This window comes from Sphaeroforma arctica, assembly GCF_001186125.1.
Source record: "Sphaeroforma arctica JP610 unplaced genomic scaffold supercont1.158, whole genome shotgun sequence".
NCBI classification, from domain to species: domain Eukaryota; class Ichthyosporea; order Ichthyophonida; genus Sphaeroforma; species Sphaeroforma arctica.
The window spans coordinates 1-19560 of record NW_014040400.1 but is presented as its reverse complement, the minus strand read 5'-3'; the positions used below and the strand labels follow the sequence as shown (position 1 = coordinate 19560).

At 49.9% G+C, this 19560-nt stretch overlaps 3 protein-coding genes across 3 annotated transcripts in view; all 3 read left to right on the top strand.

Annotated features, from left to right (window-relative positions):
• SARC_03201 (hypothetical protein) overlaps positions 1–13586 on the top strand; it is a gene marked incomplete at its 5' end in the record, with an annotated part of 15716 nt that extends 2130 nt beyond the window's left edge. Inside the window, 14 exons of the mRNA XM_014303009.1 lie at positions 153–309; positions 774–938; positions 1309–4173; positions 4664–4827; positions 5703–5885; positions 6437–6556; positions 6936–7282; positions 8277–8368; positions 9351–9634; positions 10095–10339; positions 10776–10935; positions 11140–11298; positions 11679–12872; positions 13251–13586. Coding sequence (XP_014158484.1) covers positions 153–309; positions 774–938; positions 1309–4173; positions 4664–4827; positions 5703–5885; positions 6437–6556; positions 6936–7282; positions 8277–8368; positions 9351–9634; positions 10095–10339; positions 10776–10935; positions 11140–11298; positions 11679–12872; positions 13251–13433 — 6318 coding nt within the window. The 3' untranslated portion in view covers positions 13434–13586. The remainder of the gene's footprint in view (positions 1–152; positions 310–773; positions 939–1308; positions 4174–4663; positions 4828–5702; positions 5886–6436; positions 6557–6935; positions 7283–8276; positions 8369–9350; positions 9635–10094; positions 10340–10775; positions 10936–11139; positions 11299–11678; positions 12873–13250) is intronic.
• Positions 13587–14566: 980 nt separating this feature from the next.
• Positions 14567–14887, top strand: SARC_03200 (hypothetical protein; the record flags this gene model as incomplete). Its single annotated transcript, XM_014303008.1, has 1 exon — positions 14567–14887. The coding sequence occupies one exon, from the start codon at positions 14567–14569 to the stop codon at positions 14885–14887; it is 321 nt and encodes a 106-aa protein (XP_014158483.1).
• A 3279-nt stretch (positions 14888–18166) lies between these two features.
• Positions 18167–19024, top strand: SARC_03199 (hypothetical protein; the record flags this gene model as incomplete). Its single annotated transcript, XM_014303007.1, has 1 exon — positions 18167–19024. One exon carries the CDS (start codon positions 18167–18169, stop codon positions 19022–19024), a length of 858 nt encoding a protein of 285 aa, XP_014158482.1.
• Between the last annotated feature and the right edge of the window lie 536 nt (positions 19025–19560).

The window sequence follows — 19560 nt, the reverse complement described above, 5'->3', positions numbered from 1 at the left end:
TATATATAATTTATGAATATCCAATGTGTATGTCTAAACATGTGTGTGATAATCTGTGTCTGTTTCTGTTTTATGTACACGCGTCTGCATGTGATTGCTTTTGTGAGTCCGTATTGTATTGACCTGTTGACTTCTGCACGCTTTCCATTCAGGGTCGACCCAAGCTAATTCGAGGATTCAATACTTTCCTACCACCGGGATATCAAATCGAGATCGGTGCAAATGGGCAGCCGCTTATGAGACAAATGCAGGACGGCCGAGCCGTGTATATGCCTGTGGGGCCGATGGTCAGTGGACCACCCCTAGCAGGTATGTGTATGCCACCTGCAGTATAAGCTTATCACAAGCACTTAGGAGATTACATGCAGTGCAGCAACCCAACTTACAGAGAAGGGAACGTGCGTGCGGTGTGTGCAGGTTCAATAGATCACTGATACACAAACTCAGTACGGAGTGTGTTCATGTTTGCTTCGCGATAGAGCGGTGTGAGACTCCACTGTCTCGTTTTTATGTAGTTCTTTGACCGAGGTGCGGATTTTTTTCAACTGCGAATAAGTTCTATTGAAATTGAGGGTATACTTCTTTCCCTTATGTCTAGATAAGGGTACTACTTTTCCGTGAGCACAGCAGGACTATTCAGATGCTTGTGCCTGTTCACGAGTCTGCAGCCGGCATTAGAAGCTCGTCATACACGGGCACATAGCATACCTAATATTGTACATATAGTGTTGCATACATTTCATACACTACACAAACCTTCTTAACCTACACAGCGCACCAGGGCATGGGCATTATGGGTCCAGGTCAAGGGCCTATCCCAGGAAGGGGACCGATGGGTGACACAGACATCAAGCGCGAGAATAAGAGACCAGTCATGGGGGCTAATGGGCCTGGATCTGGCTCGGGCCACGACGCCAAACCTATTGCGATTGCACCAGGTATGTAAAAGGGTGTGTATGTGGTTTCACATCAATTTTCACGTACATTTGTGGTTGGTGTAGTGTTCGACTTCGAATGAGAGTATGGAGAGCACGGCACGCGATAGTTGGTGTAGTACTTATCTGTCTAATTCGAAAGAAGACTGCTGGGCGTCCAGATATGAGATCTACAAGGCAGACAAATGAATTGTTAGAAATGTATAGTTGAAAGTCTTGTAGGGACAGGCCGCCACATCATACCAGTCGGCTAGTATAGCTTACTTTTGTTTGTATAAACTTACTTTTGTTTGTATAGCTTAATCTTTGTTTTTCAGGTGCTGACAGTGGTCTCAACAATTACCTCGCGCATTCCCCTCTCCCGCACAAATAGGCGGCAGTGGAAACCAAGGCCCCAAAAAGGCCATCAGACGCAGCACCACAGGCACTGGCCCGATGTCGGCTGGAGATCAACCTGGACCACCGCATGCGAACATAGCCCCACAGCAACACCCCCACCACACCCAGCAGCAGACACCGAAAAACATTGCCATGGCTCCGGGCAATAAAGGCCCGGGTGTGGGTGGGGGAGCCAACAAGCCGCTACAGCCCCAACACGGGTCACCACGTATACCCGCACAACAGCAACAACAGCAGCAGCAACAACAGAAATTGGCGATGCAGAAGGGCCCCAACGGACCCCCACTACAGCCCCAACCCTCGCAGTCACCGCATCACGGGCCTTACGGACAAAACGGTCCTAATGTCCCGGGGCACGGTGCTGGGCAAGGGCAGGGGCCATCACACGGACCCAAACAGGGCCCACAGCCCCAGGGAATCAACTTGCCTGCCGGTCAACACCAACAGCGCACACAACAACAGCCACAGCAGCAGCATTCAGGTAAACCGTCACTGTCGATGGGTGGGTCAGGGCCTTTAAATGGGCCTGATGGTAGGCGCGAGAGTGGGTATGGTATGGGAGGGGGGGTTGGCGGGCAATCGCCGCACTACGGAGCACAGCCGCAGCCACACACACAGGCACAGGGCTACCCTCATCCACATCCACAACAACAACAGCAGCAGCAGCAACAGCAGCCACCCCATCAGCGCAACTCGCAGCAACAGGCACCTGCACAGGGACAGGCAGGGCCAGCGGGTGGTCCACCCTCTGGCAACCCACCGCAGAAGCCCAATGCAGACCTCAAGGGGCCCAAGCACGCCCTGAAGGGACCGGCACAGCCCCAAACACCGGTACAGCCGCATGAGAACTCACCATCCGGGAATGTCAGTGGTGGTGGGAGCGGTCCGAGAAGACCCCCTATGGCTAAGATGCCACCAGGACAAGCGCAGCAGCCACCAGTACAAACATCACCCCCGCACCAGGCGCCTCAGCAGGGTCGTCCCATTGCGTACAGAGATCAGAAGATGGGGCTGGGCCCGCACCTGAGTGGTATGGGTGCAGGTGCAGGGCGCGAGAGCAGTAGTGGCCCAGGACAGCAGAACATACAATCCCAGCCGCATCAACCACAGGTGCAACCGGCAAAACAGCCCCAGCCACAAACAGCACCTCAACAGCAGCGACAGGGAAGCGCGAGCGAACCATCGCAACCGCCACAGGCTCAGCAACATGCACCTGCACTCGGGCCAGGGGGTCCTCGAGGTGCGTCTGGTCGCCAGTCGATAGCACTGTACCAACAGCCGGCTGGAGAGCAAGGGGGGGTGAAGTATGAGGGGCAGGTAGGTAAGTACGAGTCCCCGCAGCAGCAGACACAGGGCCCGCCCCAGCCCAAAGCCCAGGGGCAGATTGAATCACATCCACAGCAACCGCCCCAGCCACAGGGTATGCAGGGACCGGCTGGTGTGGGGGGAAACGTACCACCCGCACGACCGCCCGTGGAGTTCAATCACGCGATAAACTATGTGAACAAGATAAAAACCCGGTTTGCCGGGTCTCCAGAGATCTACAAGAACTTCCTGGAGATCCTGCACACGTACCAGAAGGAGCAGCAGACAATTAAAGAGGTGTACAGCCAGGTGGCCCATCTCTTCCGCTCCAACCTCGATTTGCTGGAAGAGTTCTCCCAGTTCTTACCCGAGGCAGCGCCATATGCCGAAAGCGTAGCCCGTGGCGGGCAGGGGCCTCTGCCGCCACCCCTCCCCACCAACCACGGACCATACCACAACACACTGAACACCGAGGAACGTATCATGTATGAGAACCAACCTCAGCCACACATGCGCGACGGGGGTCTGCTTAGTGCCGAGGACATGGACATGGACGCGCAGCAGTACAACGACCGCGAGATGAACATGGCGCGCGAGAACCGTGAGCGCGACCGCGAGAGGGAACGGCACGAGCGTGAACGTGAACTCGAACACGAAAGGGAGCGCGAGAGGGAAAGAGAGCGCGAGAGAGAGCGCGAGAGGGATGCGGTGGCGGGTGCAAAGGCTGCCAGGGATGCAAATAGCCGGCACGAGCTGGTGAAGGAGAGGCTCGTCGGGGTGAATAGCGGGATTCATACCGGGACGGTGTCCGGGAGGGGCCGTGGGGGTAAGGGCGCTGGTAAGAGCGGGGTTGGGCGAGGTGGGAAGGCCAATGGGAAACGCAAAACGGCCCGGCAAGAAGTATTTGATCCAGGGTATTCCAGTGCGGCGCCGCTGCCACAGCAGCAAACCACGTGGTCGGAGGTTGCACCCGCACCCATAGGATTGGGACTGGGTGCGGGCAACCGAGGGCAGAACGGCGATGGGGAGACGGGCACACAGGACAGCCCACCCCCGCTCAAGCGGAAGAAGGCGCTGAGCAGTGATATCAAGATACCCGAGTGCAGCACATACGGAACACTGGTGTCCTTCTCCAAGGTCAAGGCGGCGCTGAAGAACCAGAAGGCCATGGACAACTTCATCCGGGCGACCAAGTTGTACGAGATTGGGGCCGTGAGCGAGTCTGAGCTGGTGAGTATGGTAGAACCGTTCCTGAACCCTCACCCGGAGCTGTTTGATTGGTTCAAGAAACACCTACCAAGCGTGGCGGCCAATCAGAACGGAGCTGCTGCTGCCGCCGAGGAAAGTGGCGGCAGTGGCCTCGATGTGGCTGTGCAGCCGAATGGCACAACCGGGCCAGAAGTTACTAGTGCGCCAGAGGAGGTGACGGAAGACGATGCCCTAGAACCCGCCCCTCTGCCGAATGACCAGAATCCGAATATCCTCACCTCCTTATGGGATCTTGAGAACGACAAGAGTGCCACCGGTCTCATCGGTAGGTGCTTCCTCTCTGAGCGAGGCGGGTGTGTGTGTTTGCGCCCCTGTGTGTATGTAAGAGTGTGTGTTATAGCAGGCTTGTGGTTCAGATGGCGTGTGTTTGTCCCTTGTGTGTATGTAAGAGTGTGTTATAGCAGGCTTGTGGTTCAGATGGTGTGTGTTTGCGCCCCTGTGTGTATGTAAGAGTGTGTGTTCTAGCAGGCATGTGGTTCAGAGGGTGTGTGTATGTAAGAGTATGTGTTATAGCAGGCTTGTGGTTCAGATGGTGTGTGTATCCATGCCGGGCAGCTGTGGAGAGCTGTGTGTATGAACGAATGTCTTGTCTTGTGGGTGTGGGGAATGTATGTGAGTGTTCTGTATAACAGCTGTGTTTGATCCGATGTATCATAGACGTGTATTATGCCTACGTCTGTCGGATTAGTACTCAGGCTCATCTCCACACTACTGTCTCATTTCCCGCGATGTTCTATCCTTGCTTCCCGCTATAGACTTCACGGCCTGTAAGCGGTACGGCTACAGTTATCGTGCCCTGCCCAAGTCCCATCTAGGACGCAAGTGCAGTGGTCGCACAGCCGCAGATCAGTCGGTGCTCAACGACATCTGGGTCTCCTCGGCCACCTCGTCCGAAGACTCGTACTTTGTGAATAGCAGGGTAAGCAGTCTCCGTTGCACTGTATGGGGGAATGGCATTGCGATGACTTTGGGTTGGTGGTATCTGCGAATGTTATGTGCTATGTTTAGTCACTGTCTTGTTGTGTTGAGAGAATGTTTAGTCACTGTCTTGTTGAGGGACTTGGTCCTTGTGCATAGCCAAGTGGTCGACCCTTGTCCTCCTTCCTTCGATTGGGGTTGGTGGTTTGCGGATGTATTGGCTGCTGGTGCAAACGACGCGCCTGTGCATCATCTCTATGAAATAATGCATATGTGAAACTAGCTACACAAAGAAAACACGCACACGCTCTTACTCATGGAACTACATCGACATTCATATGTGCGTGGAGACTCCCTTCGCACACGCTAACCCTCTGCTGAACACGACCTCGGCATACACACACTCACCTAAACGTCCTGGATGTGATTGCATATACAAATACGCACTTGAAGACTACTTTGACAGAAAGCCTTACACTCACAAATGCACGTGAATTCCCCCCCCCCCCTCGCAGTAAAGAAAATGAACATAATTCACACACAAAACCACAATCACAATCACGTTCATATACTCCCTACAGAAAAACACGCACACGAAGCAGCTAGGCATAGTCTCGAATGCAAATCACACACCTGAACAAGCCTCTAAATGTAAACCCCGCAATAGTGCATAGATCTACATGCATTCGTATTAGAGTCGCCACACAGACCAAAAAACACACACATAAATACATACGTACATACCTACATGCATATATATATGCATACATACATAGATATATACATACCTACATACATGCATACTTTGATACATACATACATACATACATACATAAATACATACATACATACGTTTTTTAACCCAAATCCCCACAGAAAAACACTCACGAGGAGCAGCTGGCCATATGCGAAGAAGCCCGATACGAAATGAGCACTTTGTTGGGAGAGCTGACAGACACCATCCGTGTGTTGGAATATATAGCCAAGAAACTCACTGCAATGTCTCCGGCCGACGCAGCGGCACTGCGGCTGGACGACAAGTTGGGAGGGTCCTCGAGGGTGTGTGGGTGGGGGTAGATATTTGTGTGTTGAGATGGCGTTAGAATCGACTGGTATATATCTATATATCTATATATATAAATGTGCGTGTGTGCGTGCGTGTTTACGCCAGTGCTACATAGCTACGTGCAATGGCCGCGTACCCTGTGCATCGCCCATCCTGATATTTCCATACACTTTATCTTTTCTAAATGTATTCAATCTACTGCTATTCAATGCGATGCGTATATGACCCTTCGCGTGTCAGCGTACAGATGCTCGAAGACATCTGCAGGGGTAGATCAGGAGCTTAGCCTCAATAGTATATACAAATTTCGGTATAAGGCACTCATCAAGTATACTATTGCAGTTCTACACCCCAATTTTTAGTATGAACTATTGAAGCGACCCTAGCAATACTTGCACCTGCGTCCAAACACTATCAAGATTCAAACTCAGCTCGATTCATAGTCAAAGACACAGCATTTTTTTTCTCCTTTTTTCCTAATTTTTTTATGAGGTCAAGTATCACATCCCTCATATCGGCCGCTTCTGTACTGTCCTCCACGCAGACTATATACAAGAAGGCTCTCAAACGGATATACGATGAGAAGACGCCGGAAATCATCGATGGTTTGCGAACAAACACTGCCGTGGCCGTACCGATTGTCCTGAAACGCCTCAAGCAGAAGGTTTGGTTCTCGTTTACGGTTATTATGTGTGTGTTTTTAAACACATTATGTGTGCATGTGTTACTCTTGCCCCTTGCGTGTGTTTGTGTGCGCTCGATGACGGTCGTTGCTGGATCATTGGCACTTGGGAGTATTGCATACTGCAGTTGATGGCCGTATGTCTTCTTTGGAAGGCGTATATATATATACATATACATATACATATATATATATATATATGTGTGTGTGTGTGTGCCTATGTATGTGTGTTTTTTTTGTATATATAGGCATAGATATATGCGTGTATTTTTGCGTGTGTGTACGCGTGTAGGCGTGCCTAATCGACATATGCTCCTGTACACGCCTGTTGATAGCATAACGTACCCCCTACCACAACCAGTGCGAGGAATTGCGCACAGCCAAAGTGGGCTGGGACCAAGTGTGGGATGCCACCACCGAGAAGAACCACGCCAAGTCTCTGGACCACCAAGGCCCAACGTTCAAACAGAACGACCGCAAAGCCATCTCCGTGAAGAGTATGCTTGCGGAAGTGGAGGCTAAGCGCAACGAGGAGACTACGCAGGCGAGTGCGAATGAGGCACCGCACTACACGCACACGTACGAGGACAGAGAGGTGCTGCAGGAGGTGGCACGGCTCATGCACCACTACCTTTTCAACTGCCCCAACAGCTTCAGCAACTCAGACCGACAGAAGATGAGCCATCTGCTGTGCAATTTCCTGTGCAAGTATGTCGATACCCATCCTCGCTATGTATATGTATATGTATATATATATGGCTGTGGCTGTGGCTGTGGCTGTACTGTGGATTATCTATTTGTGTTTTGTATGCAGCCTGTTGTTAAAGTGCCATTTCCCCCGTAGATCCTATTCATTCCCTTCATCATAGGATGCGATTTCTCTCACTGTACCAGTACATCTGTAGCAACGCCTTCAGCTCCTCACACTCTATCATGTGCGGGATTTGTTTGATTGTTTGACTTGAGTGATATGGATATATATATAGTGTGTGTGTTTGTGTTTCTATGTATAATGTATATGTATGTATATATATATATATATATATATAGTAGTTTCTTACGTCTTCCAATGTGTGTTTCTACCCGTGTAGTTGTGTGCGTTGTCGTCCTGTGTGTAAGTATCACATCAGAGTACTGGGCACCGTGCGGCTGCACACAAATGCCATTGGAAAATGACAATATGTATATATATATATGTATATATGCGGTATCACATCCGAGTCTGATCTTGGTTTTGACTCGTGTGTTTGTGTAAGGAGCTATTTGATCCCTGTCTTGTCCCGTGGCTGTCTTTGTTTCCTCCTGACTGTGATGTTCTATATCGCTCTGACTTCCAGCCCAGCACAGCGGATGTAGTATTAGAGCCATAGCATTTGTTGCAATTACCAGTCTGATCGAACGAAATAATTGAACTAATAGTCCGATTGAACGAATTATTGCACTATTAGTTTGATCTACCGAAATAATTGAACTATTAGTTTGGGTTTAGGGTTTTTATTCCGTGTATGCCGACTTCTAAGCATGTTTAGGGTTTAGGGTTTTTTATCTACACTTGGTACCACGCCCTCTTACAAACTACAGAACTAGTCTTTCTAGCTTCATAAAGTTTTGTTTAAATGACCTGATTCACGAACCAAACGGGCGCGAGGGTCCCAAACGCACTGGTATTGACTTTGTCGCATGTGTCTTGGACTATTTATAGATTGATCGGCACCGAGCCAATGGACCGCGAGAAGCTGACCCATCCGCCGCATAGCGAACGCAGTGTGTCACCCGCTGCCCTGCCAAATGGCAGTAAGTCTTCTTGCACGTGTGTATAGTGTTGAATTGTATATATGTATGTATGTATGTATGTATGTATGTATATGTATATATATATATATATACGTATCTTTACGCCTATGTACGTATTGGTGTTTTAATTTAAACTACATATAGTGGCAAATACTATATATGATTTGTGGTGTGGTCTGTGGTATAAAACTTGTAGTGGTAAATTTATAGTGGGTGTATATTAGTGCATTGTTTATGCTTCATGTATGAATATGAATATATATTGACAAAGAACTGCGCTTGCATTGTGAGTGCTGAGTAGTCACAAGATGTCTGTCTCGGCTCTAACTAGCAGGCACTCTGACTATACCTACACATGGTGGTATTGTTTGGTTCAGTGCCGTTATCCGGGCTATATCACATTATCTTTACAGCTGTATGTCAGGCGGGAGTCTACGCCCTGTACGGTGTTCCCCACACATAACTGTATTGCTCTGCTGCTCTCATTCGTGTAGTGGGAGCATAGAGCATGTGCTACTCGGCACGTACATATCTGCGTCTCATTGTGGGCTGCAACGTATAGGCATCGTCCATCTATGCATGAGCGGTTGACAGACCGCTGTGTCCTATAAGTCCTGTCTGTGACGTCCGCTGCCTACCTACTTACCTACCTTTCTGCCAATGTAAAGAGTGGATGACTCGCTTTGCATTGTTATCCCCCTATATTGCCATGCACGTGCCCGCTTGTGTGTCCGTGCGAGCTGTTGCTGGTGTGTCTGTTTCTGGATGAGTGTCTCGTATATCTGTAGACCTGCAGTGGTGTTCACATGCGCATGCGCATGTGTGGTGGCTGTGCCGTTCTTTGGTTATATCCATCCTGTCACATTGTCGGAGAAACAGTGATAGGGCTATATAATACGCGCATGCCACTTTTATATCTACTCGTGTCCTTATCCTTCTCATACTAATGGTGTTGTTCTGCTCCTGCTCCTAATTTCCATAGCTGCCACAAAGACTCGGGCCAGCAAGACTGCATCCACTACCACCACAGCCAAGCAAACTACCAGCACCGCAAGCACTGCCGTGGCGGCTACTGCAAACCCCTCTAGTCCCAGAAAGTCCGAAAATATCAACGGAATTAAGTCAAACTCGGAAAGTGGGCTGGAGAAAGGGGTCGATAAAGGGTTTTATATGGGCAGGAAATTTGAAAACGGGTCGATTACGGGGAGGAGTGGGCACTACAGGGGACCCCAACCCACGATTATAAACCCATTGGTGCAGGCCTCGGTAGGTATCCGGAGAGTTTGGCTATCTGCGTTGTGATTGGAGTGAGGATATGTGTGCGCTGTGTTGATCAGGTTGAAACGACATAGGTTACAGCACAAGACACGCAGTTTACGTAGTTTACGCAGTTTAAATGCGATGATATGGTATGTGTTAGCCAATGGAAAATGATCGCCATCTTCGTGGTGCAAGTGTTTCGGGCCTAGAACATACTTACAAACCGTTGTTGAGTTTGTTTGGTGCGGACTGTCGAAATATTCGTATGCTTGTTGGCGTAAATGATCGGATTGTATCTATGAATGTACTATTTTTTCATAGGGGTCTATGTGGTAAATACCTTTACTCGCTTGTAGATGCATACAGATACACTCATATTTAGTCACATATAGATTGCATCGCTCGAGGTACTCAAACTCATATTCACATTTATATATATATATATATAACATACACTACACTACAGGCCGTCACCGCAAACAAGCCTTCCGGCAAGGCCAAGAAACGCTCGGTGCGAACGGTGGACATGTTCTACGGCAACAACCACTGGTTTGCGTTCCTGCGGATGCATTATCTCATTTACTCGCGGTGCAAAGCCCTAAAGGAATGGGCCAGGTACAAGGAGCTACACGAGTACGACGGCTTCACCAAACAAGACCCGCATGAAGAGGTGGCAGTGATCATCAAGCGCAAACACGCCCCCACCGTCGAGTATGTTCCAGTGTGAAATTATGTGTGTGTGTGCGTATGTGTGTGGGAGAGGGTTGATTTTAATGGGCACTGTTGTGTGGAAAGTGATGGCTAGTGATGTCGCATGCGAAGTTCAGGAAAGGTCTACTAATCTATCTTACTACAGTACATACTTATCGTGGGGTTAAAGGGCATGCGCAAGTCTTATGTAGTATTAACATCTTTCACGCATGGAGCTTGCCATGTTATCTGTCCACCCGGTCACATACTCGGACGGTGTGCAAATGTATGAGAAGCCTTGCTTGTTGCCTGTATAACCTCTCAACACACGCTGTATATATAGTCGTCATGGTCCTACCCACTACTGACTATATTCAAGTATAACGCCTAGTATAAATATATACTTATCTACTTATTCACAAGGTCTCTTAATCTCTGAGCCTTCTCCTCTCCCCAGGCCAGCGCACCTCCACAAGACATTCATCACATACGTCGAGGCGCTACTGGACAATGGCATCGACTCCGCCACTTACGAAGATTTGTTACGCGACTTGTACGGGCCACGGGCTCATGAGGTGTTCACAATCGACCGATTGATCCAAAACTCAATGCGACAGGTAAGCAATTGTACAGCTACTTCTACTTCTACTTTTACTTTTACTTTAGCCACCCAACAACCCTTGTAGAATGTATCACAACTTGAATCCCCTCTACCATCTCTGTTTGTATAAGCGTTTTGGAGCTACTTTCGATAGTGATGTCTGAGGAATAACCTTTCCTACACATTTACCCTCCCCCTCTCTCGGCCCATCTACACACAGCTGCACTCGCTCACTACCGACGAAATCTCGCGCAAGCTTCTAAGTCTGTACGACTACAACCAACTGTGTAAGGAAACGTATCCCGCATTCAACCCGGCTGTCTACCGCACGAACTGCGAGCACTCTATCCGCGATGATTCGCTTTTCTCCGTCGAATTCGTAAGTGTGCATTTACCAGTCAATGAACAATATCTCGGGTGTATACACAAGTGGCTAAGTATATGCACAGGTTGTTTCCATGCACATGCACGTGAGAGAGGAAACAACGTTCTCTTTACGGTCAAATCTATTTGTGTATTGTATCGCTTCGGCGCATCCAATAATTGATAAGCTTAAGCTGTCCGTCCGTTGAATGCTGTAGTAGAACGACTCTCATAAATCAGCAAGTATGAGCTTAAGTCACGACTCTGTTGCTCGTTTCATCTGTCACCGTGTATTTAAAGATTTGCGAGTGGGAATATCAAATGGAAACCCACCCGATCCATCAGATCTCACTCACTCACTCACTCACTGTCACACCCATACATGAACGCCAACAGAGGAAATTCGGGGCCCTATCCGAAAAGATATCCGATGCGCGACTGCGAATGCTCAACCCCGACGAAACATCCAGCCCACAAATAGATGCGTCTACTGTAGACGAGGAATGGTCCCTGTATGTCAGCAAGTACACAGACGCTACCACCATCGCCCCGCCCTCTGTTGTACCCAGTATACGGAGAATCCCGAGAGATGCCGCACAAGGTGCTAAGAAACGCACCATTGTGGAGGCTGAGGTGAGCACGGGCACGGTTTCGAACACACATGAAGAGCCCGATGAGAGGGAGGTCAAGGCTGCGCGATTGGAGACGCCTGTGGCTGCTGAGGTGGAGGGTTCTGTGAAGACGGACCCATCGCCGGCAGTGGATAGTTCCGATGCCACTGTAAAGCCTTCCGCGGCGAACGATAGCGATAATGTCGCCAAAGCAGGTGCGGATGCAAGTACAGGCACAGATACAGATACAGATACATCCGCGCCGCAGCAATCGACAGTCGACAATCAAGCACCCGTCCGGCCCCAGAAAGGACTGGGGCAGACAAGTCACGCTACCGCCACGCCTGTAGTGATGGTGACCTCAGAACCCGTAGGCATCACGTCTCAGTATGTGCTGAGCCACATATACCACACGCAGGAACGGAACACGGTTAGCACTACCGGGAATGCGAAAGGCAGAGGCAAGGTGGGGAGAGGAGGCACCGCGGGTGGTCACCATGGCAACGGCAGGCGGAATGGCAATAATAATAAGGATACAACCACCGGCGATTCGGATGCTGGGACCGCGTCGCGCGGGAATAGCCGAATTAATGGCACGGGTAACCATAGCAACGAGAATGAAGGAATGGGTCAAAGTAACCTGCTCTCGAGTTACACGGGTAATATGCTCAAGGTGCCCGTGTTCCTGCGGCGTGCCGTGGACACCGGCATTGAGAAACACGTACATCCAAATGTCAATGCGTCGGTTGCTGAGGCGGACCTAGATGAGGATGTGAATATGACAGATGCACAGACAGCGGCGCACAACACGGCCGAGTGTACCACAGAGTACCGGGACGGCACCGACAGGAAAGTGTCAATCTACGCCAAGAATGCGCTGGAAGTTAAGATGTGCATTAATTCGTACAAGCTCAAGTACGTGACCGACACATCGGACTACGTCACGAAGACGCGGACGGGCGGGCCAATGAGAGTAAAGGTGTGTGTACTCCATTGTACTGTGGTGGCGGCATGTGATTACACGGGAAAGACCTCACTCACTTCATCGCTCATCGCTGCATGTGCATGCCGCGATTACATGGTCGTGAACTTAATATCAACGGCCTCAGTCGAAGTGCAGTGTGCACGTAAATTGTTTTGTCAAGGCAGCGCTATCGTTGTTCTACAATTGAAGCGGAGTGTGCTTATTTGTCGTTTCTGATGTTATTGTTGTTTTCGCATGCATTTTTCGTCGTAAATCCCCTCGATTCCAGGCGTTCTTGTTGCCGCAAGTCATGATGTTTACTTTCCTATCAATACAGATAGGTCCCCTTGATTGTGTTCTGATACTAAACCTCTTGTTCATATGATATTACAGAGGACCCTCAATGGCCCTGCTGCCAATCTGAATAGATGGCGGAGATTCGGCACGAAATGGTTAAATGATAATAAGTCTACCGACAAAAATACAGAGAGTCTACTCAAAATTGTCGAAGAGACTTCGCAGGCTAAGATAGCCAATGGCACGAATACTGCAGAACCTGCGAAATCCGGCAGTTGATGGAATGCAGATACAATGGCTACATTAGAGGATTTGGCCACTCCTCTCATAAATATTATGTCTCAAAGATGGAATTTTATCTCGTAGGGACAATGTGTAACTCTAAATATTAAAGGAACAAGCAACGTCACTCACACCGTTATAAGTAGAAAGAATACTATATAGCGTGTTTTGGATATCGACGCTCGATATATTGGCGCTGGAGATTCGTTCCTATTTAATTCACGTTTCATATGATTGGCGAGAGTCGAGTTTGATCCTCTTGCCAAGTTGATGGTGCTTGTATCCGCTCTACGCTCTTCGTACGGCCAAAACAAATGTGTGCATACGTATCAATGTTAAACCCGATACCAGATATATGATTGTCACAGTGAGCTAAGACCAAGAAGTCGATCATCCCCACATCCATAAGCTCATCGCCCAAAGCAGCTCCAATGCTGGCCTGGGTCGCCGTTGATTCCATGTCGCAAGTAGTGTTCAGCCTGGTCCTCCGTGTCAGCAATACCGCTTGGGTTGTGCGCTTTTCGTTCCTTGATCGTCTGACCACTACACTTTATCCATATATGATAGTCACCATCTTCTTTTCCTCGGAATATTTTTATTCCCTCATTCGACATCTCGTATCAAAGATTACCGTCTATTTCTTAATCGCTACATAGCTCAATTGTGAGTGAGATATACGCCTAGTTAAACTTACACACAACAATGTTTATTCACTATGTCATTAAACTAGCTTCGTAGAGTGTGACAATTCCCTTGCCACAGTTATCTAAAATTAGTCGCCAGGTGATTCTTCTGATCACTTGGCTTCCCTCACAACCTGGGCCACTATTCCGTACCCATGACAACATAATTTATGATAACTCATCGACTGGGTCCAAAACCTGAGTCCTTGACTACCTGACTCCTTCTAAGTCCCTCTGAGTCCCTCAGGTCCCAGCCGATGGGTACCTTTACATCTAACTTAACCCTATACCTTGGGCCCGCCTCGAAGGTTGCACGCTACACAGGTTTCCCGTACAAGGGTGTGGCGGAAATGGGTTGAGTCCGTCCGTCGGGTGTGGTACAGTCTTTTGTGACTTTGGACACATGGGGGAGAATCTGTTGTTCGTCCCATGGATCTGTTGGTTGTTATGTCCTTGCCGTTTGACACGGATGTCTTACTTGGCTTCAAGGACTTACTGAAAGCGCGCCTATCCTTAATGTGGACAAAGCAGGATTTGTTGGTAGTTGTTCCTCAGACGCAGGTCATAGACTTCTTGAAGTCTCAAGCGGTGGATGAGGAGCAGCCGGGAATGAAGAGCCCGCCGGGCAAGCGGGCGAGAGCGCGGCGCACACAAGTTAGAAGCACGCGGCGAAAGCTTGATGTGCTAATGCCGCAGAACATAAAACTCAACACGTTACATAGCCACCTGGGCTTACGTGCGGTACATTGGAATGAGTTTAAGGAGTAGCGTCGTAAGAAATACATTGCGTCAGTGCAAGCGCGCTTTATGGAGATTAAGCAGAGGTTGGACTACTTGGCCAACGCGGCAGAGCTAGATGACGCTGACGAGTATGTGTTACTACGTCTTCATGATTTGCTGGCGGAGGTCAATATGCCGATAGGCGCGACGACTGTATCTCCGGCGAAAGAAGTGGATCCGCAGGCGCACTTGGAGTTCGACCAGCCCCAGTTACGGAAGCTGCATAGGGCTTGTGGGCTGCCGAAGCGTGAGTTGGACACCATCTTCAAAGACATCCAGCCTCTGGCATACAATGCGGCTGTCCCCACTTTCATGGTTTTTGATGATATCCGCTTTCGTAATGGGGTTGAATTCAAAGTGGAAAAGGGTCGCAACCGTGTTACAATGTTTACCCTAACAAGGGTTCCTTGTTCACCACGTTACTTGGTGGAAAGGTTGGTGACTGGGATCATGGTGGCGTGACTCGTGAGATATCGGATGCTGAAGCAAATTTTTATTGTGCGATGCCGCACATGGTCATTAAGAAGCCAGGGGTTGTACCGCTGTCGGTCAATGACTGGCGGTGTTGCAATAAATACAACAAACTCAATGGTACGTTGGAATGTGATAAGTATCCAGTGCCTACGGAGCAGGAGTTCTTGTCGGCGTTACGCGGCAAGAAGTACCGCACCATAGTAAATATTGGGCGAAGGTTTTGCCAGCCCAAGGTCGCAGAGGGATCGCAGCATCTCTTGACGTTCTGGACGCTTTGGGGCAAGCGCTCATTTGTGGGCATGCCGCTTGGTATCAAGCCGGCGTCTTGGGTTATACAGCAAAGGATGGAGCAGGCCCTCCGAAGCGTTGATGGACTTAAGACATACATTGATGATATGGGTGTTGGGAGACAATGATGCCAAGCAGTATTGGACGAGCATCAGGGCTTTGATTGCGGCATGTAAGAAGCACAACGTCAAGCTGAACTTGAAGGAGTGTTGCTTTAATTTTTCTGACCGATCAGTTCTGGCGTTGGGTAGGTTGGTTGATGAAAAGGGTTCCGCCATCAGTGAAGATCGGATGGAGTCCATTCTACGCATGTCTTCACCTACAGACAAGAACCTGTTGGCGTCCTGGTACCACACGATAGGGTATTGGGGCCAGTACATTTCAGACAACTCCAGGATCATGGCATCTATCTCGGATCTCAGCAAGAAGGATGTTCCTTTTGTGTGGGGACCGATCCAGCAAGAGGCGATAGATCGTATCCGAGCTGAGGTGGCCAAGAGGTGGGTTCTGGTCGAACCTAGGTTCGAGGATAAGTTGGAGATGTACTGCGACGCGTGTGACTCGGTAGGAGTGGGCGGGGGGTTGTTCGCCAGGCGAGAGAAGAAGTTGTGCTCTGTAGGGTTCTGGTCTTCGAAGTTCAGCCCAGCCCAGTTAGGTTATCACATCACGGATAAGGAAGCCCTAGCTATTGTGTACTGTGTGCACAAGTCGTGGCGTATCGTCAAGAGGTCGCAACATCCGGTCATGATCTACACGGATCACGAGCCATTGGTCGCAATGTTGACGAAGGATCCGCTGTCGTATGATTCTTCTGTTAGAGGTCGGAGTATGGCTCGGTATGCTCAGTTGCTGAGAGACTTTGATATAATACTCAAGCACATACTGGGTGAGTTACCACATTGACCCAATCATGCAGGCACGGAGTGCCCCGGTTGAGGAGCGAGTCGATTGGAGTGAGCCGGTGGTGGTGGAACCTAAGCCTGAGTCCTACGCCTTGAGTAAGAGTTGGTTTACCAAGATTCGGGACAAGTTTGGTCCATTTGATGCGGAAGGGTTTGCGCATCCGACTAATTATCGGATGAAGCCACTCTATCAGCCTATGCTTGTCGGGGGGTTGCTTGCTTTACGCACCTGGATGGGTACGAGGTGGTACTTCAACCCTAAATGGTCACATTTAGGTAGGGTGATAGCCAGGGTGGTTCAAGAACATTTTACCGATGCTTTCAGCAGATCCGGTGGTGATCTACCCGAATGAGGGTGTCTTCTTAAAGCATGGCCGTGAGGTAATGCTGGCTCCCGACTTTGTGACACTGGTGTGTCACATGAGTCCATACAGACCGCACAACTTGCGCAATGACTTTTGGGAGAAGTTGGAGGCAGAGCGTCCCGTCTTTGAGAGGTTAGCTGCGGCGGCAGTAAAACGTGAGAATGAGGTTATCTCCTGTATGGTGTAGGAAGACACAGTAGGTGTCGTGACTCATCCAAGTGGTAAGAGGCTTAGTTGTGGGCTCCCTGCGGAGGAAGCAGGGGTAAAGACAACACCTATCTCTGCGGTAGCTGTGCTTTCCATGCAGTCCTGGCAGGATCCCAGCGAGGTGTTTGACCAGTCGGTAGGGAAGCGGACGCCCAGCTGGAGAACGGTGATAAGTCCCAGGCTGGGGGGGTTTTAGGAGCAATGTAGACGCGCAGTCAGAGTGCGAAGTCCCCGAAATTAACTCGGCGACAGGGATTCAGTCAATATTGTTAATACGTTGCCTGCTCAGAACGACATGGATCTGGATGAACCTGAGGTTCTAGAACCTCCTAGTGCCGAGGTGCGCACTAAGATAGAGTAGGATCCAGTGAATGAGCCCTAAGAAGACTTGAAATGGGATCGGCTTCAGTCGATGAAGGTTCAGTCTTTGGTTTTGAGGTGGGGGGTACAATCGTGGAACGGATTGTACGGTACACCCACGAGCTGTTTGTGCATGCGGATGCCAAGCGGTTGAATCAGCTGGTACGCACATTATGGGGTTGGAGTGGCATGATGGAGATGTGCACTCATGTGCGGCAAAGTTGTGACGCCTGCCAGGCGGTGTCGCATGACTTGGGCAGGGAGAAGGGCTTGCTCCAGTAGCCACCGCAGCTAGAAGAAGCCATGCGAGAGATTAGCATGGACTTCATGGACTTTGACCTGGTCAATGGGCAGTCCAAGGTGCTCCTAGCGGTGGACACGCAGACTCGCATGATGTTCGCGATAGTGTTTGGTCCTAACGTGGATGGTCCCTCAGCGGCTCATTTCATAGGGGAACAAGTATTGGCGTGGGGCTCATCTGCGCGGCTTTAAGAATGGGGATGTGACGACGTTCTGCGAGCGTCGCAACATTGAACCGCACTGGATCACGGTGAATCGGCATCAGAGCAACGGGCGACCAGAGACTTTCATCAGGACGATGAAGGACTGGTTGCGCCGGGAGATAGGCTGCGGACGACTCTCCGCGTGCGTGGTTGTACCTGGTTTATGAGATGGTGCGGATCTACAACGCTACGCGCAATTCTGTCACAGGTTTCTCCCCCTATTTCCATATGACTGGCAGAGATTTGAAATCAACAGACAGAAGCGACTGGAGTTACAGGACAGGGTGCTGTCACTGCTCGAGTCGGAGAATGGCGGTCCGCGATGCCGTTGCGGCGGTGCGGGACCTTCGGGCTCAGCTGGAGCAACAGAGTCGTGCCAACATCAGCCGTGAAGACGTGACTTTGTTACCGGTCGGTTCGCAGGTTTGGTATAGATTGCGGGGCAAGTCTCATGACCTGTCAGCGCGCCGGGGTGGCCCAGCGAAGGTGGTATCGGTACAAGCTCTACTTACTCACGTGGTGGAGATGGCACGCAAGTTTCTTCGGGCGGAGTTGAAACTGCATATTGGGAAGTTCACGAAGGAGGCACATGCGAGGACACCCATGCGTTATCGCCCGAATGGTCGCTTTGAGGATTGGCTCATGTACCATTCGCCACTTTGTGGTTCTAAGGACGGGTGCAAGCAGACGGTAGGACACTGCCTGCGCCGTACTAAGAATGCCCGAACATGGTCCAACGCCATGCGTTCGGTCTGGAGCCGTTGGCAGATGTGGTGCGATGAGGCGGACCTGGAGTGCTACACACCTCTGGTACCGGGGTCTGGGAGTAAGCATGTGCTTGACAAGCGGTACACCAAGCTGTTGAAGCGCATGTTCTCGGATGAGAAGAAGTGGGTGCACTTCAAGCGCCAGGTAGAGAAATGTTTTGCCTTTGCGCAATCGGCAAGATACAGACGTGGTCGCCTTCGGGCTTGGGGCGAGTTGCAGTTGTCCGAGGACGGGGTGGATATGCCAGCACGTCGTTAGTTGCAGTTATTAAATCCTCAAGGGTGAAGTAGGGTGGCCGAACTCCACCTCCCACGCGGGGGTGGAAAGTAAGTCTAACGCGCGTGTACTCAGGACGTGTACATAGGTGAATTTTTTTACTTTAGTTTTTCTTCAGACGTATACGGAGCAGGGGTCTTTAGGCGGCGGTGCTCAGATACAGTAAGGTTACGATGGCACGTCACGCAGGTTAAGGTGACATGCAATTGTAGCGGGGGGTTGTGATTGACTGTGAACTGAGCCCTAAGAATTTAGGGTAAGGTTTCGGCCGACCCAAATCTGGGCCAGGATTTGGGGCAGTCAGGCCTGTCATCAGTTTTCAGGAAATTTGTGTCGTCAATATTTTGTGAGAATTCAAACAAGGGTGAATTCACATGGCAATAATAGTTGAAGTATACATAGAGAGTGTGTGGCACAGTAAGTGCTACACGCTATATCACTATGTTTTAACCTGTACGATAACTTATATTAAACTGCAGTGTACATCTAGAACAAGACTAAGAAGAAATCACCATATA